The 24106-nt window shown below is 35.1% G+C and overlaps 1 protein-coding gene across 2 annotated transcripts; it reads right to left on the bottom strand.

The window, feature by feature from the left end:
• Positions 1-1076: 1076 nt before the first annotated feature.
• LOC148648953 (insulin-like growth factor-binding protein 2-A) lies at positions 1077-22989 on the bottom strand. 2 transcript variants are annotated; one of them, XM_088607402.1, is made up of 4 exons: positions 22506-22989; positions 4849-5027; positions 4152-4292; positions 1077-3582 (listed from the first exon to the last, which is right to left on the bottom strand). In XM_088607402.1, the coding sequence occupies exons 1-4, from the start codon at positions 22864-22866 to the stop codon at positions 3424-3426; spliced, it is 840 nt and encodes a 279-aa protein (XP_088463528.1). In that variant the 5' UTR covers positions 22867-22989; the 3' UTR covers positions 1077-3423. The 2 variants fall into 2 exon arrangements, with proteins under 2 accessions (XP_088463528.1, XP_088463527.1); XM_088607401.1 differs by having other exon boundaries at positions 4849-5030; positions 22506-22985.
• Positions 22990-24106: the final 1117 nt, after the last annotated feature.

The following is a 24106-nucleotide window of genomic DNA, read 5'->3' as shown; positions in this document are numbered from 1 at the left end:
GAACATTTTCATCTTTTTTCTCCTGATGAATCTGGTTTCATTGGCCATATGTTTTGAATCATTGACATCCCAAATCCTGAAGTGCCACCCAATGATATGAAAGCATTTTCTTCTACATAAGCAGACATTTACAGGTTTCAGTAAACATCAGCATTGATTCTGCTTCACCATTAGTTTCTTCAAAAAATGAGTGAACCAGTTCCATGATGAGGTGGTCCTCTTTGGGATCTCTGCAGCTCCCTTCTTTCACCACACTTTAACATTCCAACACTTTGCAAAAGTAATATCTTATACAGTACATCTGCCAAACAGCCATTAAAAAAAAACTTTGGACTTACAGGTAATTTCTAATCTGGCTTTTCTGGTTTTTGCACGGATGAGAGGCTTATATATTGTAGTGTAACCTTTATAATTCTTCTTCAGACTTTCAATTTTAATACCATTACCTCTGCAAGCTAGAAACTGTCACTAACAGTTGTTTTAGACTTTTTCATGACAACTGATAATTTCTATGTTCAGCTTAAGATACTTTTCTTGGCTGATCCAGTCTTGGTCAATTAGTAATTATACCTGTGGTTTCGTTCTTCTTCTGTGAACTCTCTGAAATAGATTTAATGAAAATTGAATTCATGAAAGAGGTTTTATGAAAACTGGAATGAAAGACTTATTCTAATACATTGGGATGGTACTGTGTTTTTATTTCATTTACCCTGCACTGAATATTATTAGGAATAATTTGAATCTTTCAATTTGAAATTTGTGAGTTTATCAAACAACCAAATTATGCCTAAAATAAAACATACTGAGTTAACAATCAAGTTTACTTGACATTTCTGTGTCATTATTTAAATATGAAACTCAGCATTTTGATATGAAAAGTTTCAGAATTTATAAATATGACACTAGCCTTTTAAGACCATAGTTAAAGGCTTCTAAAATACTTTTAGTAAAAACACAGAAAGGTTTCTAAACACTTTGTATTGCAAGGTTCTTTTGAAGGTTCTAATTAAGAAGGCATATGATTAAAACAAAAGCCAAAGGTTAATTTGTAAACAAGAGACGGATGAAGAAAGAAATAAATGTTCCAAATATTTATTGGTAAACAAGGAAGAAATAAGTTTTTTCTGAGCTGGAATTCAAAGAAAGAAACAAAACAGAGGCAACATTTCCTCCACAGAATTGTGCTCTAGTGGTGATTCAGCAGACACACATGTAAAAGACATACATTTGTTAGTACAGGTCTTATGGCACTGAATGTCAATTCCATTAAACAACTACTCTTCAAAAAAGGGTAAAAGAAGGACTGATCATTTAGAAATTGAAAACTATTAATTTTGAAAAGAATTTGTTCATCTTGGCACAAAAAATCTTATCCAGCTTCCAGGCAGGAGTTTAGGTCAGTGGTTGCAATCAAGGCACCTTTTGACATGAATATAAAATGTATAAATCTGCATCAGGAAATCACATTAGAGATATATATATATACTGTATATTCCACTCATTAATAACACTTAGGTCACATTAAAATAAAAATCAAGAAAATGTCTAATTGTTTGAAAACATTTTCAATAAAATATTGGATTAAATGATAATATATAAAAGACTCATTATACAAAACTCAAGGAAAATGCTTATGTGTTTAATTAAGTGATTTTCTACAAGTTTTCAGATCATTTATTCTACTTCTGTTGTTTTGTAATAGAATTACAAATTTAACTTTGTTTTAAAAGACAATAGTTGTCTACATTCTCTTTTTTCAAATTAAAAAGAAATTGCATTTTGTAAATATGCATAGAAGCACTTTGTTTTTATTTTGTTTTCCCCAGATGAATTGTACAGGATTATTATAGTTTTCTTTGTTATTGTATTAAAAAAAAACATTTTTGTATTCTCATTTTAAAAATGCTTTGAGTGACAGTTGGATGCACCAAAAAGCAAATAATACACCTCTGTGGCTCCTGTTCAAACTCTAATTTGGGACATGAGTCCACCCACACCAGAATTAATTGTTCAATGTGAATAAACATTAGAGATTGTTTTAATTTAAAGTAAGCTCAAACTACAGTGAATTACATACACATGAATCAAATCTATAAGATAACAATTTCATATTTTAGAGATTCAATGCTGGTAAATCACATTTATTCTAGTTAATTACCAAGTAAGACCAAAGAAACAATGTATGTATTAGCCATTTGCGAAGTTCTTTGGTAATGAATAGAATGTAATGAATAGAGTATTTGATGTTTTATGGGGTCTTATCTAAAGGCATTTTTCCTAATCAATTGAGTATATATGTGCACGTGGGCTACCTTGTAAGGTGTCAAAACCTAAATATTATAGTAAAGGCCTTCTGTTACACTATCTAAAATCAGCAGATAGACCTGCTATTCATATATGTTAAAAACATTGGCCATCAACTACTATCAAGATCATTGAACTTGTGCAGTACTTGGCATTGTTTTCAGATGTTCTGGGCACAAACGTGTGGGTGGCTTCTCCATCATTACTTGGAAATATGTATAACAGAGCTAGGTGTTGTACAGTCAGTCAGCATCGCACGCATATATATGCAAACATACAATTTTTTATATAGTCAAACCCACTTAATATCACATTTGTCAATGTCAATCGCTTTCTCCTAATCTTGCTATCTGTCAGCACTTCATTAGTAATTCCCCTAGATAATGCCACATGGTTCTTTATAGTGCAGAAGGGCTTGGAGAACAGGGTTATTTTAGCCGCCAAAAAATCATGCATTCATTCTTTAACACAAGGCTCAGTGACAAATCTGGCAGTGCTATCTATTGGCACAATAACAGTGTCGAGTTCTGTACACTAGTACCGAAAGGAGAAGTGCAATGTGTAGAAGGGATGTTGACAGCAAAGTGAGATTAAACCATCTTGGTAGAAAGGAATGGAGTGAGGTGCACTGAGGTGCAGTGATTGATATATAGTTATATATCAATAACAAATCTATTCCAATCTTAAAGATTTCTCTTTTTCGGCGACAGCCTGAATTGCCAAAGGAAAAGTTGAATAAATAAAAATGGAACTGGGCCTGAACAACAGCAGCTGAACAAATGAAGGACTACATTGCCTTAAATAGCTAGAAAACTAGTTGCAATACTAAAAAGGAGATCTAAAAAAAATCTATGTTGCTTGTAATGTACTCTGTATCTATAAAATACAGCCAATTTTGTACCCTTAAAAAATTATTTCTAGTTTATTTTTGTGACTTGATTTTGTGCATACATTTGCCTTTGCCATGTCTCCCTGCTCTTTATTTTTTCTTGTGATATCATGGAGGTTTGACTTATATGTTCCAAACAAAACTATAACATACATCTGTAACTTGTATAACTGCTTCAAATCCTGGTACTCCATAACTTTTAGAATTTCCAGCACTTTTTCTCAGGAGGGTTATTTTTGAGAGGCCATAGGAGGCTGGGTCTGAAGCCCAGTGATGTACTGCTTGCAGCTGGGGTCCCCTCTCACCACAGGAGATCCTGGGATCGGCTTTCCAGTGTGCTGGTTCACACACCAGCACTCACCTCTTTGGCCATTTACAGACATCTTGCACTGAAACACAGGAGAAATACAAGAGCTTAATTAGGGATATTATATACTCAACAGTAGGGGTGTGAAAATAATATAAACATGGCAGAATCCCAACTACTGCTAATTTGCCATAGCATTTCATAGCAGTGAGCCATTAGTATTGTAAAAAGATGGTCAGAATTGAACTGGGTAGAACACATTTGGGAAAAAAAATACACAACGTATTTTTTCTAAAAAAGGCATGGATATGGAAAAGCAGAATTTACAGGAATTACAAATTATTACAGGAATAAAATGATGACTTGCAAATTATTACACTTTAAATTTGATTTATTGATGTCTCCATGAGCAAACAGTATTACAAATGTAACTTGCACATTCTAATAATTATTTTCTCCTTGCCAAACTCACACTATGACACATAAGTTTCAAGATTAAAAAAACATCAGTGATCAAAGATCAGTGAACCTCAATTTTTAAAATGAGACATGGGACAAACTGGTTTCATTTAATTTTCAGAAGGTTTTATAATTGAGTCCCTGGAGTTATACATGAAATATTTGAAGGTAAATATGATTGAAGAGTGTCACCTGTTTCAAGTTGTAGAGCCCTTGTTTGTCACAGTTGGGGATGTGAAGTGCATACAGGTACTCCAGTGGACCCCTTTCATCACTGAAGGGCATTTTTGAGATCCGTTCAAGAACTCGGTCCAGCTCCTGTTGGCACTGACTCTGCAGAGCAAGAATATTCATTCAGAATTGATTCTGAAGAGTCATTACATTAAAACAGAAATCAATCAACATATTGATTTTTAAGTTTAATACTATTTTCAGTTTTTTTAGACTTTTGTCTGTTATTAATTAAAGTCTTCAGACATATTCATCTGACTATTATAAAAAATATAATTGCTCTGTACCAGAAGAGGGCACTACAGTACTAAGTACATTAAGCAAAGATCTTGTTATAAACTATCCTCTGCCTCAACAAAGGAGATCTACCTTATAACTACAGTCTCTATACCACATTTTCCATGGTTTATGTAATGATACACTTCTATCATATTGTTTTTAGTTTGGCGAAAGATTTTGTAACCTAATTTTGCAAACAAGTAATTTTATCCTCTATCCAAAATAACCCCAACCCCCACAAACAAGTCCTATTTTCATTCATACTAAAGACGGTTATTGAGAAAAATCTGCTTCACTTAAATGTCTAAGCAAATTATCACAAACAAAATCCTTTACTGCTTTAATGTGTTTTTAGTTAGTAAGCACAGTTTACACTGACAGGTTTCAAACGAGGCCTTTTGGGTTCATCCTGTAGTCTGTTTCCTGTGTGCATCTTAAGGCTTAGCCCTTTGGTATGCTGTCGAACTGCAATATCCTTTGGACTCAACCATTGACCATTTGTGCTCCTCTCCTCAGGCTGGTGGTCCGTCAGGCTCACCTCTGAGTGGTCCACCATTTCTGCTATTTAAGAAAAAAAATGATATTAGGAATTAAATGGGTTTTTTAACCATATAACTAAGCTATGCATTATATGGCAAAAATGTAGCTAATTTCCAACGGGCCAACACAATGGGTAATAAATCACTATGACTGACTTACTCTAACCAATACCTTACATAAAAAAAGTATTTACTCCCGCTTTTACAAAAAGAGGGGAACAGAAGAAGAGGAGGTGTTCGGAGCTTTGGAGCAGGGATTATATGAATTACTGAAGCTTAGGTGAAGCAGTTTAATATCTCAATACCCAAAGGTACAAGTAGAAAGTATAGAAAAGGCTGGGAAAAGGACACACTTCTTTATACAAAGAACAACCAGTATCCTTGCTGTCTGGTTTAAATGGGATCCTTAAATCAATTAGTTATTAGTCAAATGAGCTAAACAGATCTCTGACAGAGAGATATTTGTTCAAAAAGGTGTAAAACGTCTGAACTGGTTAGCATATTAAGAATAATTTTCAAAAGCTTCAAACTTAAAGCACTAATATGTACAAGCAATCAATAATTTGTAGCGGTTACCTCTACAAAATACTGTAACATTGTGTTACAGGACAAGATAACAGATGTTCTTCAAAATCATTACTGCTTTGAAAGGTTCTGAATTAAAGAGTTTAGCTCTTAATTACACGCTGAAATTTTCTGACAGTACAGAAAATTGCTCTCTCCCTCTTCTCTGTGGAATATATTTAGAAAATCAGTTATCACTTGCCAAGTAGTCTTCAAAGGGGACAGCAGATACTCTGAAAACATTTCAGTGCTCTTTTCAAATATCAGTTTAAACAACTGAACCCACTTGATAATGTATTTTGATGTGGACGACCTGCTGTATAATATAATCATTGATGCTTAGAAAAATGCAAAACTGATTAACTGAAGTAACTCACGTTTTACAATTGCATATTATGATTTCTTTCTAAAACAAGTATTGAAGCATTTCAAGCTGACTTTCAGAGGTTTTTGTGATTACTAAACATGAGTTCTGTAAAAAAAAATTACGTACGCTTTGGCTTCACTCAGCATGTAAATATCTCCATGCATAACCATGGTTAAATTTCAGATCTTGTTAGTGTTTCAACTGCACATACCTAAACTGGGTATATATGATCACAAGTATGTTTTATCTAATCTATACACTCCCTTGTTCCTTTAAAAGGACCTGGCTAATTGTTGCTTGCTTAATTTTAAGTAAATTCTTCAATTTTCTGAAGTTAATACCAATGTTCCTTTGTGAAAAGCACATTCATATTGTAACGTTTCAGGGTTCACGTGGGCGCCCTCACCGCTGCCGCATCAGGTCACCGCATAAGGCCCCTACCATTGGGGACTTAATAAATGTATTATTTATATATTTATATACTTTTATACAGTATAAACTTTATGTATATATCTGTACAAATACCAAAACATTGGCTCTACAATTAAAGTACATTTACTTAGCGTATCACAAATACAAACTGTCTTGAAAATAGTAACTTGCAAAACTATTCTCAGTGCTTTAATATGTAACTCCCTTTACTTGAAAGACAAGTCTTCAGAGGTATCCCTGCAGTAGAAGATCTAGTGAAAACACTTTTTTCAGCAACCTTTATGATGTTGCAGTGAAAGACGAAATATAGATCAGGGCAAACTAATTAAACTGACTTGGTAACTTTTATAAACAGCACCCAACGTGGACTGACAGTACCTCTAACAACAATTGCTGCAGGTGTTTCCTTCTATGCTAGACACAGACATTTCTGGATATGCTCATAAATGTGGAAATATAAATATTGCTCATAAATGTGCAATAGACAAAAGTAAGGGGATAATATTTGTCCCCCAGAATAAAGTTTAGATTTTGCTTGCTGAGTAAAAAAGGCTAACATTCTTTTGTCTGGTTTTATCGTCTGTACCTCTGTCTGGTTTTAGCAACTTGAGCACACAAATAGACATCTGCTTATCTACTCAAAAATAGATACAGCAGCATTATGTCCTAAACAATAATTGAAATGGCTTACACTGATGTCATCAAGGTGTGTAAGCACAAACAAAGCTATCAGAATGAATGAATTCCTAATGCACTGTCCAGCCAAGAACTGTGGTTTTATACTTCACACCCAAATGGGGAGAAAGTGGATAAGAATAGTGTCTAACTTTCCAAGCAATAAGCAATATTTTCAGAACTTGCCTCGTTTCAAAATTTGTTAGCAGGTAGTTTTGCACCAGACATCTGTCATTTTATATAATTATAAGTATCCATTGTCTTCATTTATATTTCCTTGGCCTGCCTCAGATGAGCCTCAATAAAGGCAAAACTGCTGTTTGTGGTTGCCCACTTAAATATATGCAAAGCAGTATTAGAAGTCTTTTTAGATGGTTCTACTTTCTAAAACAGTGATAGACCAAAAGAAATATTCATATATCTCATATTTTGTGTGACTTCTACATATTCTTACACTTAATACCACTTTAACCCTTAATGGTCTTCTTACAAGCTAGCATTTATTACAGGAAGAAATATAAAGTCGTTTTTTTAATTAAAATGTTATGCTAAAAACAAAATAAAAAAACATGCTTTGCATGTATGCATAGTAATAAAGGATTTATCATTGAAAGGAAAACAACAGACAATTTGACAATGGAAAAGGTGAGGAGAAAAAGAGGGTCTAAAGATATGAAAATGAGTTTAAAAAAATGCAGAAATATGTAACTGAATCGAGAGATTTAGAAAGACATAAATTGATTATTGGGAGTGGGGAAAGATGTGAACCTTATTTAATTAAAGAGACTGTTTTCTGATATCTTTCTGGAATACGACTCTTTGAAATCCTGTATGTCCCTTTGAAAGGACACAGACATAAAGGTTAGTGTAATCATGGTTGGGAAATGTAAAATGGGGAACTATGTCCCTGACATGGCTACCTGAAACCTGAAATGGTTGGTCAGTCATCTTCCTATTTTGCTAATGTAAATGGATGGGCACGTATTGTAAGAAATTGATACATTAGATTGCTAGACACACATGATGCTCATGGGTAAGGCTATTGTGGACAAGAAGAACTGTGGAACCAGATTATCTGGTTACTGGTATGAGCTGACTGAGAGCAGAAAGGGTGTTAGGAAAGAAGGTAAGGACAAATGCTATGTGATTTCAGGTACAAGAATCCCCCATGAATTTTGTTCTGTGACATTAATAGCCGAAAGGAAAACATTTTAGGTGTACAGTGAAATTTAAAAGCATGCAGAATAGAAAATAATTATTATTTGTATATGTACAGTATGTACAGTGGACATAGCTGCATATAGAAGTGGTTTTGCTCTTACCTCACCATCAAATTCAAATCATATGCTTTTTTCCCTTGGATATTAGTATCTAAAGTGTTTCAAAGTTATACTGATACATTTCTAATTACAGCACATGTGAAAATACATAACTGTAAACCGTGTACGTCTACAGTCTACAACACAAGACACACTGTGAGAGACAGTAAAAACATGTTTTGCTGTGTGGCAGATAAATCATTTAAATATACTACATTCTAAGGCACTGCTCTTCTTGATTCATATTGAAAAGCTGATGGGAAAAGCTGTTGCATTCATTAGGGTTTCATGTCCTGTTTTTGTGACTGTCTACTGTCCTCCATATTTATTATGGAGGTCCGTTATTAGAGGTTATCATTTGTCTACATTAAATGTCTCTCCACAAAATCAAATGTCTGAGAGTGAAGTCAAAATTAACTGGTCTAAGCTTTTAACACATTCATATTCCTTATCTGTTCCTGGTTATTTTAGCTGAAATGGAAGATGTGAGCTAGCGACTACATTCATAAATAATTAGCAAATGTCCTTTAAAAACACACAAAAGTGCACCCTAACGTCACCTCCTGGATATAAAAATAAACTGGATATAAATATTGGTGGGATTAGTAGAAGCAAAAGCAGAAAAGGTTTTTATATAAAAAAGAGAAATCAGATTTTGTGTCAGATGAACTAAGGAAACTGGGGATGCAAACCAACAATGCAAAGGTAGGGATCGACAAACTTGATTCAACATGATAATGTTGAATAATTAATATATTTACAGATTTGATTGTGCTGTTTAGAAAAGAGTCAGGCAATGTGTTGTTTTTTGCAGCCTCTAGGTTGCTTAAAGATAAAGTTAACCTGCTAAAGTTAACTTAGAGTTTGTTATTTGAGGTGAGGAATTTTTTGTTAGTTGAACCATACATAGTGAATGAGAATTTGGTCCATGCCCTTCCTGAACCTCAGACATAACCCTCTCCAGTGGAAAACTAAAAGAAGACATTGACTGGAATTCCATAGTTTACTTTTTTGGTTAAGCATTAACAATTAAACAATCTTCCATAGTCCCATTGAACTACCCTCAGGAAATAAGCAATTCTTCAATTCATACTATAATGGCAACTTTCACAACTTTGTACCAAAAAATCAGCAGTTCTTCTATTAAAACAAAATAAATGGCGATTTTTTGCTAGCACAACAGCGTTTAGGATTGCATAAAACTTGTAAGAGAAATGCTAGAGGAGAAATGGAGTCAGTGGAAAAAATACATATGCTGAAAGGAAGAAGTTAATGCAAGTTTTACCTCAAAACATTACTTTAATGTTCTTTCTGTGACCGCTCATATTACTGAAAAAATCTAGCAAATCTCACTTGTGGTACAGTATAATGTTTGAATTTGTTTAGAAGGCAACATGGCAACATGGAACAATGCTAATTGCTCTAACTGATCATTTCAGTATGTGCTAATGACCTTTATAAGAAAAAAATCCCTTTACTAATTAAATCATTTTTACCAAGCCGTTAAATATTATGTGTATATTAGTAGCTTGGAATATTATTGACAGAAAATTGTACAGTTTAAAACAAAACATCAAAAAAACTAAAGCTTGACAATTTTATGTCAGAGTCAGAGATTCAGGATGTAGGATACTTTAAGTTACTGAAAGATGGTAAATTGAAAAGAAATGCACAAGGCTGAGCTAGTTACTATTCTATCTGGATTTTTATTTATTCAATTAAACATTCTTCAGTTGAAGGTTCGTGTCCCCAGAAGTGATGTTTGGATAATATGACAGGATCAATGCCTTCTATGTTTTTAAAATGGGGCCTCCTTTTGCATCTGTTTGCCAGCACAAAGAAAGGCAAAGGTGAATTTAGTTTGTTGTGAGCTTATCTGCCTACAGGGCAAGAGACTTCAAACAAAGTTCTTAACTCAGAAAGAAAATAACAAGGGATGTAACAGGGACTTAATCTGTTAAGGTCAGATACACAGGCTTGGTGTTGTTTTGATTTTTGGTTTAGATTTTTTTATTCTATTTATATGTAAAAATTAGTATTTCCTTAATGTCTGGATTAATGTCTGAAACGTTTAAAATGTTACATCACAGATTCTGAACTGTTTTTAGAATGCCAATGCTGCTTGTAAGACATTGTTAGTGTTATCAGTATAATGATGGCACATAATACTTTGAACGTAAAAAGCCCACTGCCACATTTCTCAAAAAGTTTGAAATCTAAACTTTGTGCTCTTCCTTTTCTTGAAAAAATATTAGCTTTTCAGGTGCAGAACAAAGAGCCCGGACACTGAAGGAAATTACTTATCATCTTTAATAAGTAGTGCAGAAGGTGGGTATCAAACCTACCATTTAAATTGTCAGAGAGAAGTGGAGCAGAAATTCTAAACACTTTTATTATGTATTGAGGATGTAACAAATACATTATCATTCTGGTTGTGGTAGTATAAACAAATAAGTGGGAAGTAAATAATGTCAGTATAATTCTCACTGGTTTGCTCTCATAAAGCATGGATGTTTCTTCTTCAGTGTCTTATTTTTTTCCCCTCTGTTTGTTCTCAGTTAAAATATCACCCAATATAGAAACTATTTCTTTTTCCTTTGCACCTTATTCTAAGCAGTTACCACAAAGCAATCTCAGGTGCTAAAGAAGGGCTTTTCATTTTCTTGCTGACGAAGGGGACTTAAACTTGCAGGTTAATTAGAGGAACGAATGCAACCTGCCGAAAGCGTTTTTAACTGAATGTGCCGTGCCAGCATATTTCACACAGGTTTGTCTAATGTGTAATTACAAATGTATATACGAAACGCTTATTCTGTGAAATCATAAATCATATTCCTAGGCTTGGAAATGTTCCTTGTGAATCAGCAGGCAGACTGTAAAGTGACATTTCATGAAGGAACAACTTATCATTTCATTTTTTTTTCAACATAGGCTAGATCCTGAAGGGAAATACAATGGATTGCACATTGTTCACTTCCTTCAGAATACACTTGCTATGTATTTTTTTCTTGTAAGAATCAAACATTGAACAAACTAAAATTTGTTTTAAATTAACACAATTTAGCACAATTAATGTGGACAACGTTAAATTACCATCATAAAACTTTCCAGACATTTCCTTTATAAACATTTCCATCTTTCTGTAAAGACTAAAATTAATAATCTTTTCTGCTGGTGTCCATTCATTTCTAATAGCATAGCATTAAAATAAAACAATCATTAATTTCTTGTTATACTACTAAGGAACTTGAAATATATGGTAAATAAGACCAAACTCCCATTCTATTATTGCTTCCTAGTCACTGACCCTTATCCCTAAAATTAACATCCAGTTTAAATTACATGAATTTGTAATCACACCAGTCAGGATAGAAGGCAGCTGCTGGTTAATTCATTGGTCTGTATGTGTTGGTATGTGTGTATATTGGTCAGGGGGTGACAAATCATCTGTGTTTTTATTTATTTTTTCAATATCAGAAACATAGTCATTTTCATTTAAAGAAGTGCTTCACATAACAAACATTAAACAATACATAGTGCAAAGCTGTTCTTTTAATTTTATTAGGTACCGTATACATTCTAAACATACATATTTTGTTGTACAACCATGTACTATTGCACCATCTCTGTAAATGTTTGATATATTATCAGTATTAGAGTATGACCTGGTCAAATGTCCAAGGTTAAAATATGGGTAGATGGCTCCCTTATTTTCCACAGAAAAGCACAAATCACATTATTAACCTACAACTGTGAACAGTTAAAAGAGACCTTTATATCTCTAGTGTTTCAATAAAGCCCCTTGGGTACAATCTGTAGCGCATTACGCTGTATATGAAATAAAATGAGCTCATCTTAAATTTTAAACTGTACTTTGCAGAACTGGAAGCAGTGTAGACATAAAAATTCATGGTCAAGTTTTGGCTGGGTCAAAAATCTGAAAATGTAACAAAGGCAGTATGAGAAGTCTGAGGAACCTTGTGTTGATTCATTGCATCAATGTAATCCTCTGTTTTTATGATTCGTTTTTGTTTCCTACATTATACAAATGTTCCATCAGATACAGTACATCTTGAGGAGAGTGATCTCAAAATCAATTTTAATGCTATTCATACAAAAAACAAAAACAATAGAATGTTTTTCTTGAGTTTTAATTGTATTAGAGAGTGCACTCTTTTTTGGGTTAAAAGCTTGTTCCCAATGCTCATAGAGGGATACACATCACATTTTATAACACAATTTTCATACAATATATTATATGATATATGATATAATATATAGTATTTAATAAGCAATTTAAATTATTAATATGATACAATTAATTTATTTAAAGACGAGCTGAGCCTTTGATTGGTTTTACAACACATTAAACACTTCTGTTTCTCTAAAAGCAAAATGACTTTTATAATCCATGTACAGTATGCCCATTCACATATTGCTGTCCCCGCTGTTGCAGTGGTTTACAGCTGCTGCCAAATCCTAAAATACTGTTTGTTTCAATATTGTAGTCTTACATTATCTTATTTAGTTGTTTATACTGGCAACTGTACAACCATAATGATTCAATCTGCAACAAAATTGCCAATATTTAGCATGGTACATTTTAGTAAATAATGAAGATATGTATGTATTGATTATGTATGATTGTGCTTATCTGTGGCTGTGTTAATATTTAGTTTCTAGAAATGACAAGTGTATATGATTTTGTTTCACACTCAATTAAGCATTAATCGATGCAAAGATCTTTTTTTAATTATGTGCAATAATAATAATAAATTATGTTGATTGTGTGTATGTCTACTGTTAAGTCTCAGGTGACAACTAATGAAGGTGGAATTCCAAGCATCAGCTGAGCCTAGTAATGCAGACATCATCAGTTTTGAGTCTGGGCTTCGTCATCAGCAACTGAGACAGAATTCACTTTCTGTTAGTGCAAAATTAGCTGAGACTCAATTGGGTGGTCAGCCTCCAGATGATCTGGAAATCATTGGCAGTGGTCCATGTGGGGATATCGGGTTCCTGTGAGACCTGCAGTGTTATCAATGAGGGCTTTTACCTATTGAATACTAATTCTTCTGTGGGCAGCATGGGGTTCAGAGTGTGAGAAAGGGTAGATGGCTTGACTGTCGACTGATATCTTAAGAGGAAAGTCTGGATGTCATTCATCCATCACATAACTGCGTGAGACTCAGTGATTGATCATTGGTAGTTTCAATTCCAGGGGTTTAGAAAGAAAAATACCAGGCAGTTCCAAGACTGACATATATACTTAGAATTAGACCAATAACTGTATATGCTTTAATTTGCTGTTAATAATCTGGCACCTTTCTTTGAATGGAAAGACATGGGTTGTGAGATCCAATAATTTCTAGCACCATTTAAGAAAAAAAATAGTAAAAATTATTATCTATTTGACTTGCAAAAAATGAATTCTAAGATCTTCAGGTATGTCAGTGTAGACCTATAATATAACATAAAGCTTATTAATACACATCAGTTCTCCTTAGCTGGCAATCAAATGACTGATCATGAATTTGGGCAAATATTTTTATACTATGTATTTTTAAAGCTATTTAGTATTAGTCCATAACACAATTAATCACGTACATGTTTGTTTGAGATGTGTGCAAGTTGTATGTGTGTGCACTGAGCCTTCCATTGTTTTGAATTCCTCCTCTGTAAGGAATGCTTTTAGTGACTCAGCTTGAAAACCACAGCAAGCCCTGCAGAGTATTTGTGTGGGAATGACTGACAGTTTTAAACCTTTTTTCATCACCTTTTTTTGTCTTCAGGGGGTGAAAAAATGCCTACAGAGAATGGCTTCAATTTTTTATTCCTCTAGATCTTTGAACCACCTTACTGGCTTTGTATTGCACATTAAATCGCAGGTCTGCCTATGTGCAGGTCTTGACATACACTCACAGCCCAAGGAGGAGAATGAGGCTCTCTCCTCTCACCTGGTAATTACACCCCGCCAGGCTTTTAAGGACACCTCAGGTAGAAGTAACTGTAGTGGTGTGCGTGTCTGAATGAGTAAGCCAGGAGCAAGCCGTGGCACATTGGCTGCCATGGGGTTTGTATTGCAATTATAAGGGAGGATCCTCTAATCACAGACAGTGCAAATGAGAGAGCGAAAGAAAGAAATATAGGAAAACGTAGAGTGTGAAGAGCAACCGCAATGTCTGGCATGCAGTGTCTCCTGAGAGCTTAGAAGCTTAGCCAAGAAGAGCTCTGTGCATTATTCAGATAAGAAACCCCCAAACATCTGAAACACTATCTATACCTTGGAATTGGATGGACAGTCAACACCTGATAAGAAGACTCCAACTTATGTACAGTGACTTTTTATTCCTCTCACCATTTCCCACAGTTATAATATTTCTATCATTTAAGATAAGCAAATTAAATAAACTACATTTCAACACTGAAAGCTCATACCCTGTTTCAAAACTTGTTCGGCTTGCCTTAATCTATGTTCTCATTAATTCCAAAAGACAGTAGTCAATTTAGTCTGTAAATTCTGTAATACACTTTCACGTGAATTAGGTTAAATTAAATAACCAGCTATCCAACCATTTTCCAACACTTTATCTGATACAGGGTTGTGGGGGGAGCCAATGCCTATCCCAGCAAGCAACAGGCACAAGGCCGTATACACCTGCAAATTGCAGGGCACAGACACAAAAACACACACTCACATCTGTGCCAATTTTCCCAGAAGCCAATTAACCTACCAGTACGTCTAGAGAGCGGGAGAAAACTGGAGCACCTTAAGGAAACCCATGAGAACACAGGGAGAACATACAAACTCTACATACTGTAGATAGCACCCCAGGAATTGAAGCCAGGGCCCTAACCACCGTGCCACTGTACTTCCCAATTAAATAACGTTCTCATTAAATTCCTGCCTTTAAATCATCAATAATGTGTAGGATAGACTAGAACTCCAAGGTTAAAATCAGACGGATTCACATTGGATTGCTTGGTTGGCCAAGGCAGTCCTTTGCCATAGATATCAGATACCAACAGATTGTTCTAACATTCCATTTAATGAAATCAAATTGCTGTGAAAGATGCTGTAACATCTTATGTGGAATTCTTAAAGTCTTTGGCTACTTCTACATCTAAGTCTACATTTTGATGTGTAGCTAACATAGCCTTTATGTTGATCAAGCACATGCCCAGTCTCAAACCAATGAAGAGAGGTGTTTTCTAGTCCCTGTAAGAAGAGTATCGAGAGGTATAAGCTTTCTACAAAAATTCATTATTACAGTTATGACCAAATTCACAATCCAACAATAATTGTTGATTATACGCTCTCCCTCTTTCACATTTCACAACAGCATCTTTCACAGCAGCTGTTGAGTTAGGATTGCAATACAAGCTTTTAAAGATTAGCTTTCTAATATATTTTTATTTTTATAAGAAACATCTCTGGTCTTCACTTGGTACTTTGCATATCAAAGTTTTGAATACTTATAATAATCTCATTGGTAAAAACCTACCCTGTACATTATAGTAAGAGCTGCATTTTTCTGAAAAGCAAAAAGAAACCAGCTTGTTGAGGTCCAAATTGCTAGTTCCGCATTAAGCAAAATAAATGTGTTAAAAGTTAAAACAATGTTTCAAACTGACACAACTGTTGTGGAACTTCTGAGTTATGATTCCTATTGTCTGTGAGGAAAAATATGGCTGAACAGAGATCTTACAATAAATATTTTTTTCAGCACCTCTCCTTCTAAATGTATATTACCAAATCTATTTGCTAGGTGCTGGGGACTTTAATCTGGATTTTTCATTTGTGACACATTCTGTAGCCTACAGCTAATGACTGGAGATGACAGACATATGCGAGTATTTGAGTGAATGCAGTTTATTTCTCACCTCTCCTTACCATATTGTCTAGCCCCCATTACAAATCTGAAAGTTAAAATCTTAACCTATACCACAACACAATTTGTATACTGATGTCACCCTTATGATTTGGAACTGTAAATTAACAGTGAAAACCACAGATTACTTAATTGTAACACAACACTACATGTTATATTACAAGAGTGCATCTGTTCTATTTAAGCACTTTCACAGAATCCTACTGACGGGTAAAGTAGATATACATTAATAATGATTTTGCTCATTTAGAATACAGAACATCATGTTATATTTTGCCTGCCTATGTACCCAATAAAATATTTGTTTCATCACTGTTTAAACTATTGCTTTAAATAGGTAATACGTCCAGCAGCCATATCACCCTGCAATTCACATCTGACATCCCACTGAACCTAAGCAGGTGTGAGCCCAGTCAGTACCTTGATGGAGACCTCCTGGGAAACACTAAGGTTGCTGCTGGAAGAGGTGTTAGTGGGGCCAGCAGGGGGCGCTCACACTGCAGTCTTTGTGGGTTCTAATGCCCCCAGTATAATGACAGGGACACTATACAGTAAAAAGGCGCCATCCTTCAGATGACCCCATGGCATTTCTCGAAGAGTAGGGGAGTAACCCCGGTGTCCTGGCCAAATTTCCCATTGGCCTTTACCAATCATGGCCTCCTAATAATCCCCATCTATGATTTGGCTTCATCACTTTGTTCTCCTCCCCACTAGTAGCTGATGTGTGGTGCACTATGGCTGCCGTCGCATCATCCAGGTGAATGCTGCACATTGGGGGTGGTGGAGGGGAGTCCCCATTACCTCTGAAGCACCTTGAGTGGAGTGTCCAGAAAAGTGCTATACAAGTATAAGCAATAAATACTTTCAACTAAGTCAAATGTATGACTTCAGTGCACGTGTAAAACAGCAAACTGCAACTCTTACATATGCCTTTCAAATATCTATTAGCATCCCATTCTACATTATTTCTGAATTCACATACCTCCATATCTTTTCTCACACAATCTATCCATCTCTTTCTAGGCCTGCCTCTTCCCGTTACCTTCCACCTCAAATTCCATTACCCTCTTTATTACTTCCTCAACGTCCCTCCTCATGAAATGTCCATACCACAGTAACCTTGCCTCTCGCATCTTCTCAACTACATCCACCACCCTACATCGTCTACGGATTTCTTCATTTCTGATCTTATCCTTCATTGAAATCTACAGAATCCATCTCAACATCCTCATTTCAGTTCTTCTCATCAAGTTTTCTTCCCTCTTTCCAACTGCCAAGCATTCAGCTCCATATAGTAGTACAGGTCTAATCACAGTCTTGTACATTTTGCACTTTAACTTTCTAGGAATTTTCCTGTCACAGATTATTCCAGTTATTTCTCTCCACTTGTTCCATCCAGCTTTCACTCTTTGTTTTACTGCCTCCAGTGTTTCTCCTCCCTTTACCAGTTTAGATCCAAGGTATTTAAAGCCATCAACCTGTTTCAGTTTTCCTCCATTTGTCTCCTAAACATTGGTCATAGTACTTTATCTCCTCTTCTCTCCATTACCATTATTTCAGATTTTTCTGCATTCATTTTCAGTCCACCCTTTTCCAGACTCCTCTGCCATTTGAACACTTTCTCCTGTAGTTCTACTTCTGAATCTGCCATCAATGCCACATCATCAGCAAAGATGAGTTCCCAAGGCACTTCTGTTCTTACCTCCTCTGTCAGTGTGTCAATAATGTTTATAAAAAGGAAAGGACTTAATGCTGATCCTTGGTGTACTCCAACTGTGATTTCAAACTCTTTTGTCTCTCCCCGATGTGTGACCACCTTCGTAGTTGCATCTCTATAGGTTGCTTGAACTAACTTCACCATGCTTTCTGGTACTCCTTTCTTCCTCAAGCACCAATACACCACCTCTCTGGGCACACGGTCATATGCCTTCTCCAAGTCCAGAAAGGCCACATACAGCTTTTTCCCTTTCTCTAGTGTCTTCTCCTGTAACTGTCTCATCACAAAAATGGCATCTGTTGTGCTTTTCCCTGCTGAGAATCCAAATTGTGAGTTGTGGATCCTATCTTCCTGCCAAAACCATGGTTGCATGATATTAAAACATAATACATAAAAATAAAACATTATATTATAAGATATTAAAATAATGTATTTAAAAATAACAGCAGAAATGGCCTACTGTCACACTTATTTAATTTACATTTACCTGTTATTTACTATGTTAAAAAAATATATTGTGTTAATGTACTCAGGTGGTAGGACCAGCTGCTAATTTATGTGTTGTACTAATGACAGGTAGAGCATGTCTTTACTTAATGCTTTATAAACTTTAAAAGATACTATAAGAAAAGTAATTATAGCACACACTATAGCATTTCCCACAAAACATATAGCAATTAAAATAACATATAAAAGACCATAATGACTCAGAAAAAAAGCATAAATGTCCTTTTCAATGCCACAGTTAAAAAAGAGACTGTAGTCATAAGCAGAAAGAGAAGCTATAAAGAAATGTTTTTGGTATGAAGGCTCAAGGACATATACAATATATTAACAACATATACAATACACTAACTTCAAATCATGTTTGTTTTATAAAATCTGAATGTCTGCAATAATGCTGTTACTTTTATTTTGATAACCTGTGACGCTGAATGAAGTCCAATTATCCAAACAAAGGTATGCACTAAATGTATCTGAAACTTCAACAGATGTCCCTAATGTAATTATAAGAAAAACACTACCCTATTCTAAGTTTCTGTTCTGCTAGAGATATGAAGACATAATGGATTGGAACGGCTTTAAACCTCAATTAGAGGGCATATCACGATGTTTCTTCAAAGTCCAACTTTTGTTGAGGAGATGTGCCTCAGTTCTTACGTGCTTATGATAAGTTTGCTGTATAAATAAGGAGACCGTAAGCATATGTGACTGTTTTTTGTTTAAAGTGCCTAGGAGCATTGTGGAAACAAGATACTTTTGATAATATTTCTTTCTTTTAAAATAATCCAGAAAGAAAAATTAAATGGTGTGTGTGTTTGGGGGGTGGGGGTGGGATGAAGATCAAAGATGTGATGTACATAAAAAAGAATACACTGGCCTTCGCCTGCTGAAGATCATGCTGGTACCATATGATGTCAATTAGGATCATTTAGTGACCTATGTACTGTATCTTCAGATGGTGCAACAAAAATATATGATCTCATAATTTATCACAATAATCTCAGTATTATTTTTTGTTTCTCACATTTCTTGTTTGAAGGAGTTTGGCCTGGAATATGTTCTCTGATTTTTAGCACCTCACTTGCCAAGCAGCCTGGAGACAGTGCTAGTGTTGGCTCCTAGTACAGGATTAGCATTTAGAGCTCAATTCAGTCAAAGATCAAACATTAAATCATATCTATTTCAACTCTGAATACTATTAAATTGGATTCCATACTACTGTATAGTGTATATATATACTGTATACTGTATCTTAAACTATATTAAGAGGTTTAAACTTCAGTTACAGACAGATGTGACCCTTTTCAATCAAATTACTTTTTTTTCCATGAAGATACATTTAATTACACCTTCACTCTACACTATGATGTAGTGCCTATTTCCCAATTGGTTATTGACCACAAATTTTCTATACTCATGTTTCCGCATTCTACACAGTCAATAATAATTATTTTGAAATTTGAAGAAAAAATGTTTCTGGAGTGCCCCTGAGATAAATTTGGATTTGTTGAAACTCTCCATTGTATTACGGTTTCACATTCCTATCATTCTGCCCTACTTCTAATTTTCATTTAATTTTTTTTTTCAATATGAGATTCAATTGTCAATTGTCAGTCTTTTCTTGGATGATCACCTTATCTGTGGATCTGAAGATGGTTGATGAAGCCAATCTGGTATAGACAGACTCTACTGCGTTTTGTATATGTGTCCCCAATTAGATTAAGAAATCCAGGGTTGATGACCACTTTCACAACACTCTGTTTCTAAAGTTACCATTTTTTAGTCTCCTGTTATCATTGTACAGTATGCTGAAATATAATTCCTGGCCACCTGAGGTAGTACTAGAAAATAGTTTCTAGCCACGTGGTGTCCATGTTGCACTGAAAAATGTAGGCCTTGTGGACATCTTTGAAGAGCTGTGTCTTATCTTGCATATGATCATCCAAGTGCTGGATGTTTGCTTCTTGTAACTTCTACATTCCAGCCAGTACATGACTGGAAACAGTTCTGCTCCCACTATGATTACCTGGCCACTAAAAGGTTTGGTAAAAGGGCTGGAAGATTTTGCTTTTAGTGAAGATGTCTGCATGATGCTTAATTTAGAGAAGTTGTTGTACACTAGCTGTTACACATCTTTCGTAAGAATGCTCTTGAAAGACAGGGGCCTTGATCTAATGGCAGGGATGACTGGATGACATGCCTGCAGCCTTCATTTACTTTCTCCGCTAGGGAGATTTTGACATTGTCTTCCACCTGTTCTGCCATTCAGCCATTCAAAATCTTTTTGCAGAGTACTGAACTTAGTAACAGCAGCTCTTAATGTCAGTAAAGGTTATTGATCAAACCTTCACAAGTTGATTAAACAGTTGGGATTTGAAAATCTCATGGCATTTCTCCTCATATGTCCAGTTCCTTTTTAACCACAAAGGGAGAGTGCAGTGAAATATATGGTTTGTGTCTGATGAAAAACAAATTTGCTTTCAGCTTCATCTCAATTAACCAAATGTCAAGTGACACCTAGCTGGATGAATGGAAACATCATTTTAACGTGGGTAATTCAGCACCAGTGCACCCTGCTGAAAGCTGTTCCAGGACTCATCACACACAATCAGGTAGCCAACTGACAGTGACTGACACTTTTGTTAGTAACAGGAAAGTGTAATACAATTTTAAAAGAATTTCTTTAAACTCTATTTTTAATTAAGAACAGTATAACTTTCACCTCTGCTTTTTGAGAAGCTACTTTTAAAGGTGCAATATAAAGTTTATTCGTACTCCTCTAAAAATACTACTCACCTTCACTTTAATTTTAGGCTTAAATACACAGATACATTAGCTAATCAACGGCCTGCTAGATGTATTACTATTTAAATAAGATATGTGGAAAAAATAGTCTTGATAACATACAAGAGAACTGGAATAATGTGCATTTTTTTATTCTATAATGTTGTATTTGGATATATCAGTTAAGCATAATAAAAAATACCAAAAATTAAAAGCTGACCTGCAATTAATGAATTGTATTTATTTGCATCTGCATTAATACATCTATGTTAAAATACTGACAGAATAACTAATCTCTGTCAGTGATATTGTAAATTACATTAATTCATCCCATACGGTCGATGATTAGTTGTACAATTTGTTTTGTATATAATCCACAGGATAGTGGGGTCAGTCTTTGTTTGTCTTTAGAAATACAGTGCACTCTTTTTCTGGTTTCATGATGTAAACATGCAAGAAAACCAATTGATTTTTGAGTATCCCAGCAGAAAAATTGAAAGAAGCAAATAGAGGAGTAATTTTCTTTCATATTATAACTTCTTATCTGTGCTTTAGGAAATGAAAGCACAGTGGGCAATGTTATTATTGGCTGTGTAACACAAATGTCTCAGCCCTGTTTCTGCTGGCTAGGGATCCATGCATGCAGCTGTTTCAGATTAATTAGTAGCATTATTTGTGCTCAATTAAATCAGCTCATTTACACTTTACAAACTAGACTAGTCATTACACCTCAAAGGCCTGTTCTGCTTTGTCAGGGAGTCAATGTAAGTCACAACAAAACCCCTTTTATCTCACAAAGTTCACTTATCTGGTGGAAAACAAATGCTATCAGAAGAGTCAGAAAAAACACAATGAGGCTGAAATGTATGTACAATTTAAACACAATTAGCTTGTTTGAAACAATTACATGAAAGAGGTTGTAAGGAATGGTAACAAGACCAAAGGCTTTTAAAGTTTTCCCGAAAAGGGTCTTAATTCTTATTTGCTCCATAAAGTAAAAAATCTTCAGGCTTTACGCAAACGTTGAAGCAATTTTGGAGATTTAGCATGGAAAATAGCTGTCGAGATTGTTCTGTACATTACAGTCGACTCGGAGAATAAACGTGTGTTTATAGAACGAAGATAACGTAATAAAAAACGGGAAGCAGATTATAAAAACATAAACTTGCAGGACTCGTGTAACAAAAAATAATTGAAGGATACCACTTTTTTTCTTAAAAAAATGAAATTATACAGTACGTACCACTACCAGTTCCATGTTCCTGGCTCCCAGTGCCTTCTCCGTCTACTCTTCGTCCGCAAGTTCCAGATCCCTTCACCAGCTCTTCCAGGGGTAAATCGGAGTCTGGCTTTGGGTAACAGCGAAGCCCACTAGAGCATCTTGGGGTGTAGACACCGCAGGATTCACCCTCTAGTCTGGCGCACACGGGACAGCACCCGCAGCCGGGCTCCCTCACAATCTCCAAGCAAGTTGTCACAAGCTTCGGACAGTCAGCCTGCCGCTCAGCGGAGCAGACGGGACAACGGAAAACCAAGTCACCTAGTACGGTGCCCGAGAATGCCACTGATGCCAACAGTAAGATGCTGCCAAAGAGAGAGACCATTTTGCCTTTAGCAAAATAATAATGGGTCCAAACTATGTCAGAGCTACTTCAGGTGTAAAGCTGAACTGGAGGCGGACAGGTGAAGATCAGAAATGCAATCTGCAGGGTCCTATCAACTGACGGGTTCGTCTATCTAAGCCATCTAGCGAAATGAACATAAAAGCACAGGGTCTGTAAATGGGGTACTTGTACCCGAATCAAAAAACATTGTATGGCGGTTGAATATGGGTTATTATCTAATTTTATTAATGCCATCTATGTATTAGCGTCATATCCTCATCTATTAGTGTAGTGCGGAAAATATTATTTTTTAGTTTTGTTTTTTAACTTGTTTAAAATAAGGATTACTTTCTTATAAATAGACTGGAAGTGTAGTGGTAAAAAAGGATTACAGTACGTAATTAAATATAAGGGGTTAAGATTTCATTTATTCTCAAGAATATAAGTCTAGCTGTTGCTTTCTTTAAAAACAATTTAATAATTACCCTTTACTTTTAGTTTTTGTAACACATACATTCTTTCAAAACGCCCAAACTGTCTAATATTTCATTACTGTACTGAGAACAATTTAATCACCACTAATAAAAGCATTCTAAATCCCTTTCACGTCCAACGCAATACGTTTGTACGTTCAGAGATAATGCCTATAAGTAGTTAAATGCTTTTAAACATTGTAGAATATGTTGTAATTAATATTAACATTTCTCCAGGTAATTATCATATGATATTTAACTGAAACCTACTAGATTTGTTGCAAAACTTGTGAGATTCTTTAAGAAAAAAAAATAAAGACCTTTATATTATGAGGTAAATACCCCCAAAAATTAATGGTACGATCATCCCTTTGAGACATTGAAGTGTATATTCTCTTTTGGGAGCCACAAGATTACAGTGGTTAAATTCTGTTTGTTGTGTATTCATTACCAAGGAAGAAAGCTTAGCCACCAGAACACTTAGCCACCAGAAAAAGCTTCTATTAACCCATATACTGTAGTACAGCAGTTCATTTTTTTTGCCCTGGAGACTGATAATTGTTGATTTAAGCTTACAAAATTAGCTCCTCAATCTGAAACTTAATGCTCCCATGACAGGCTTGCAGATATAAATGAGGATTATTTTGTTTTGTGGGTGTCTACTGATTTCATGGCATTTATATGTTTATGGTTTGCTGCCAGTTTTTCTTTGGAGAGTTTTAAAGAAAGAAGGACTTTTGCAAGTCTAGTTTAAGCAGGAGTTAGAT

This window comes from Lepisosteus platostomus, chromosome 14 (assembly GCF_059453375.1).
Source record: "Lepisosteus platostomus isolate fLepPlt1 chromosome 14, fLepPlt1.hap1, whole genome shotgun sequence".
In the NCBI taxonomy this organism is placed as follows: domain Eukaryota; kingdom Metazoa; phylum Chordata; class Actinopteri; order Semionotiformes; family Lepisosteidae; genus Lepisosteus; species Lepisosteus platostomus.
The sequence above is the reverse complement of the archived record's forward strand: the minus strand, read 5'-3'. Positions and strand labels throughout refer to the sequence as shown.

Coding starts and splice junctions, on each gene's coding strand:
- LOC148648953 (XM_088607401.1), bottom strand. CDS start 22,866: ATGGTCTCTCTCTTTGGCAGCATCTTACTGTTGGCATCAGTGGCATTC. Junction 5,031..22,505: donor GGAACATGGAACTGGTAGTG/GTACGTACTGTA, acceptor TTTCTTAAATAG/CAGAAATGGTGGACCACTCA. Junction 4,293..4,848: donor AAAGGCCTCGTTTGAAACCT/GTCAGTGTAAAC, acceptor CTTGCTCTGCAG/AGTCAGTGCCAACAGGAGCT.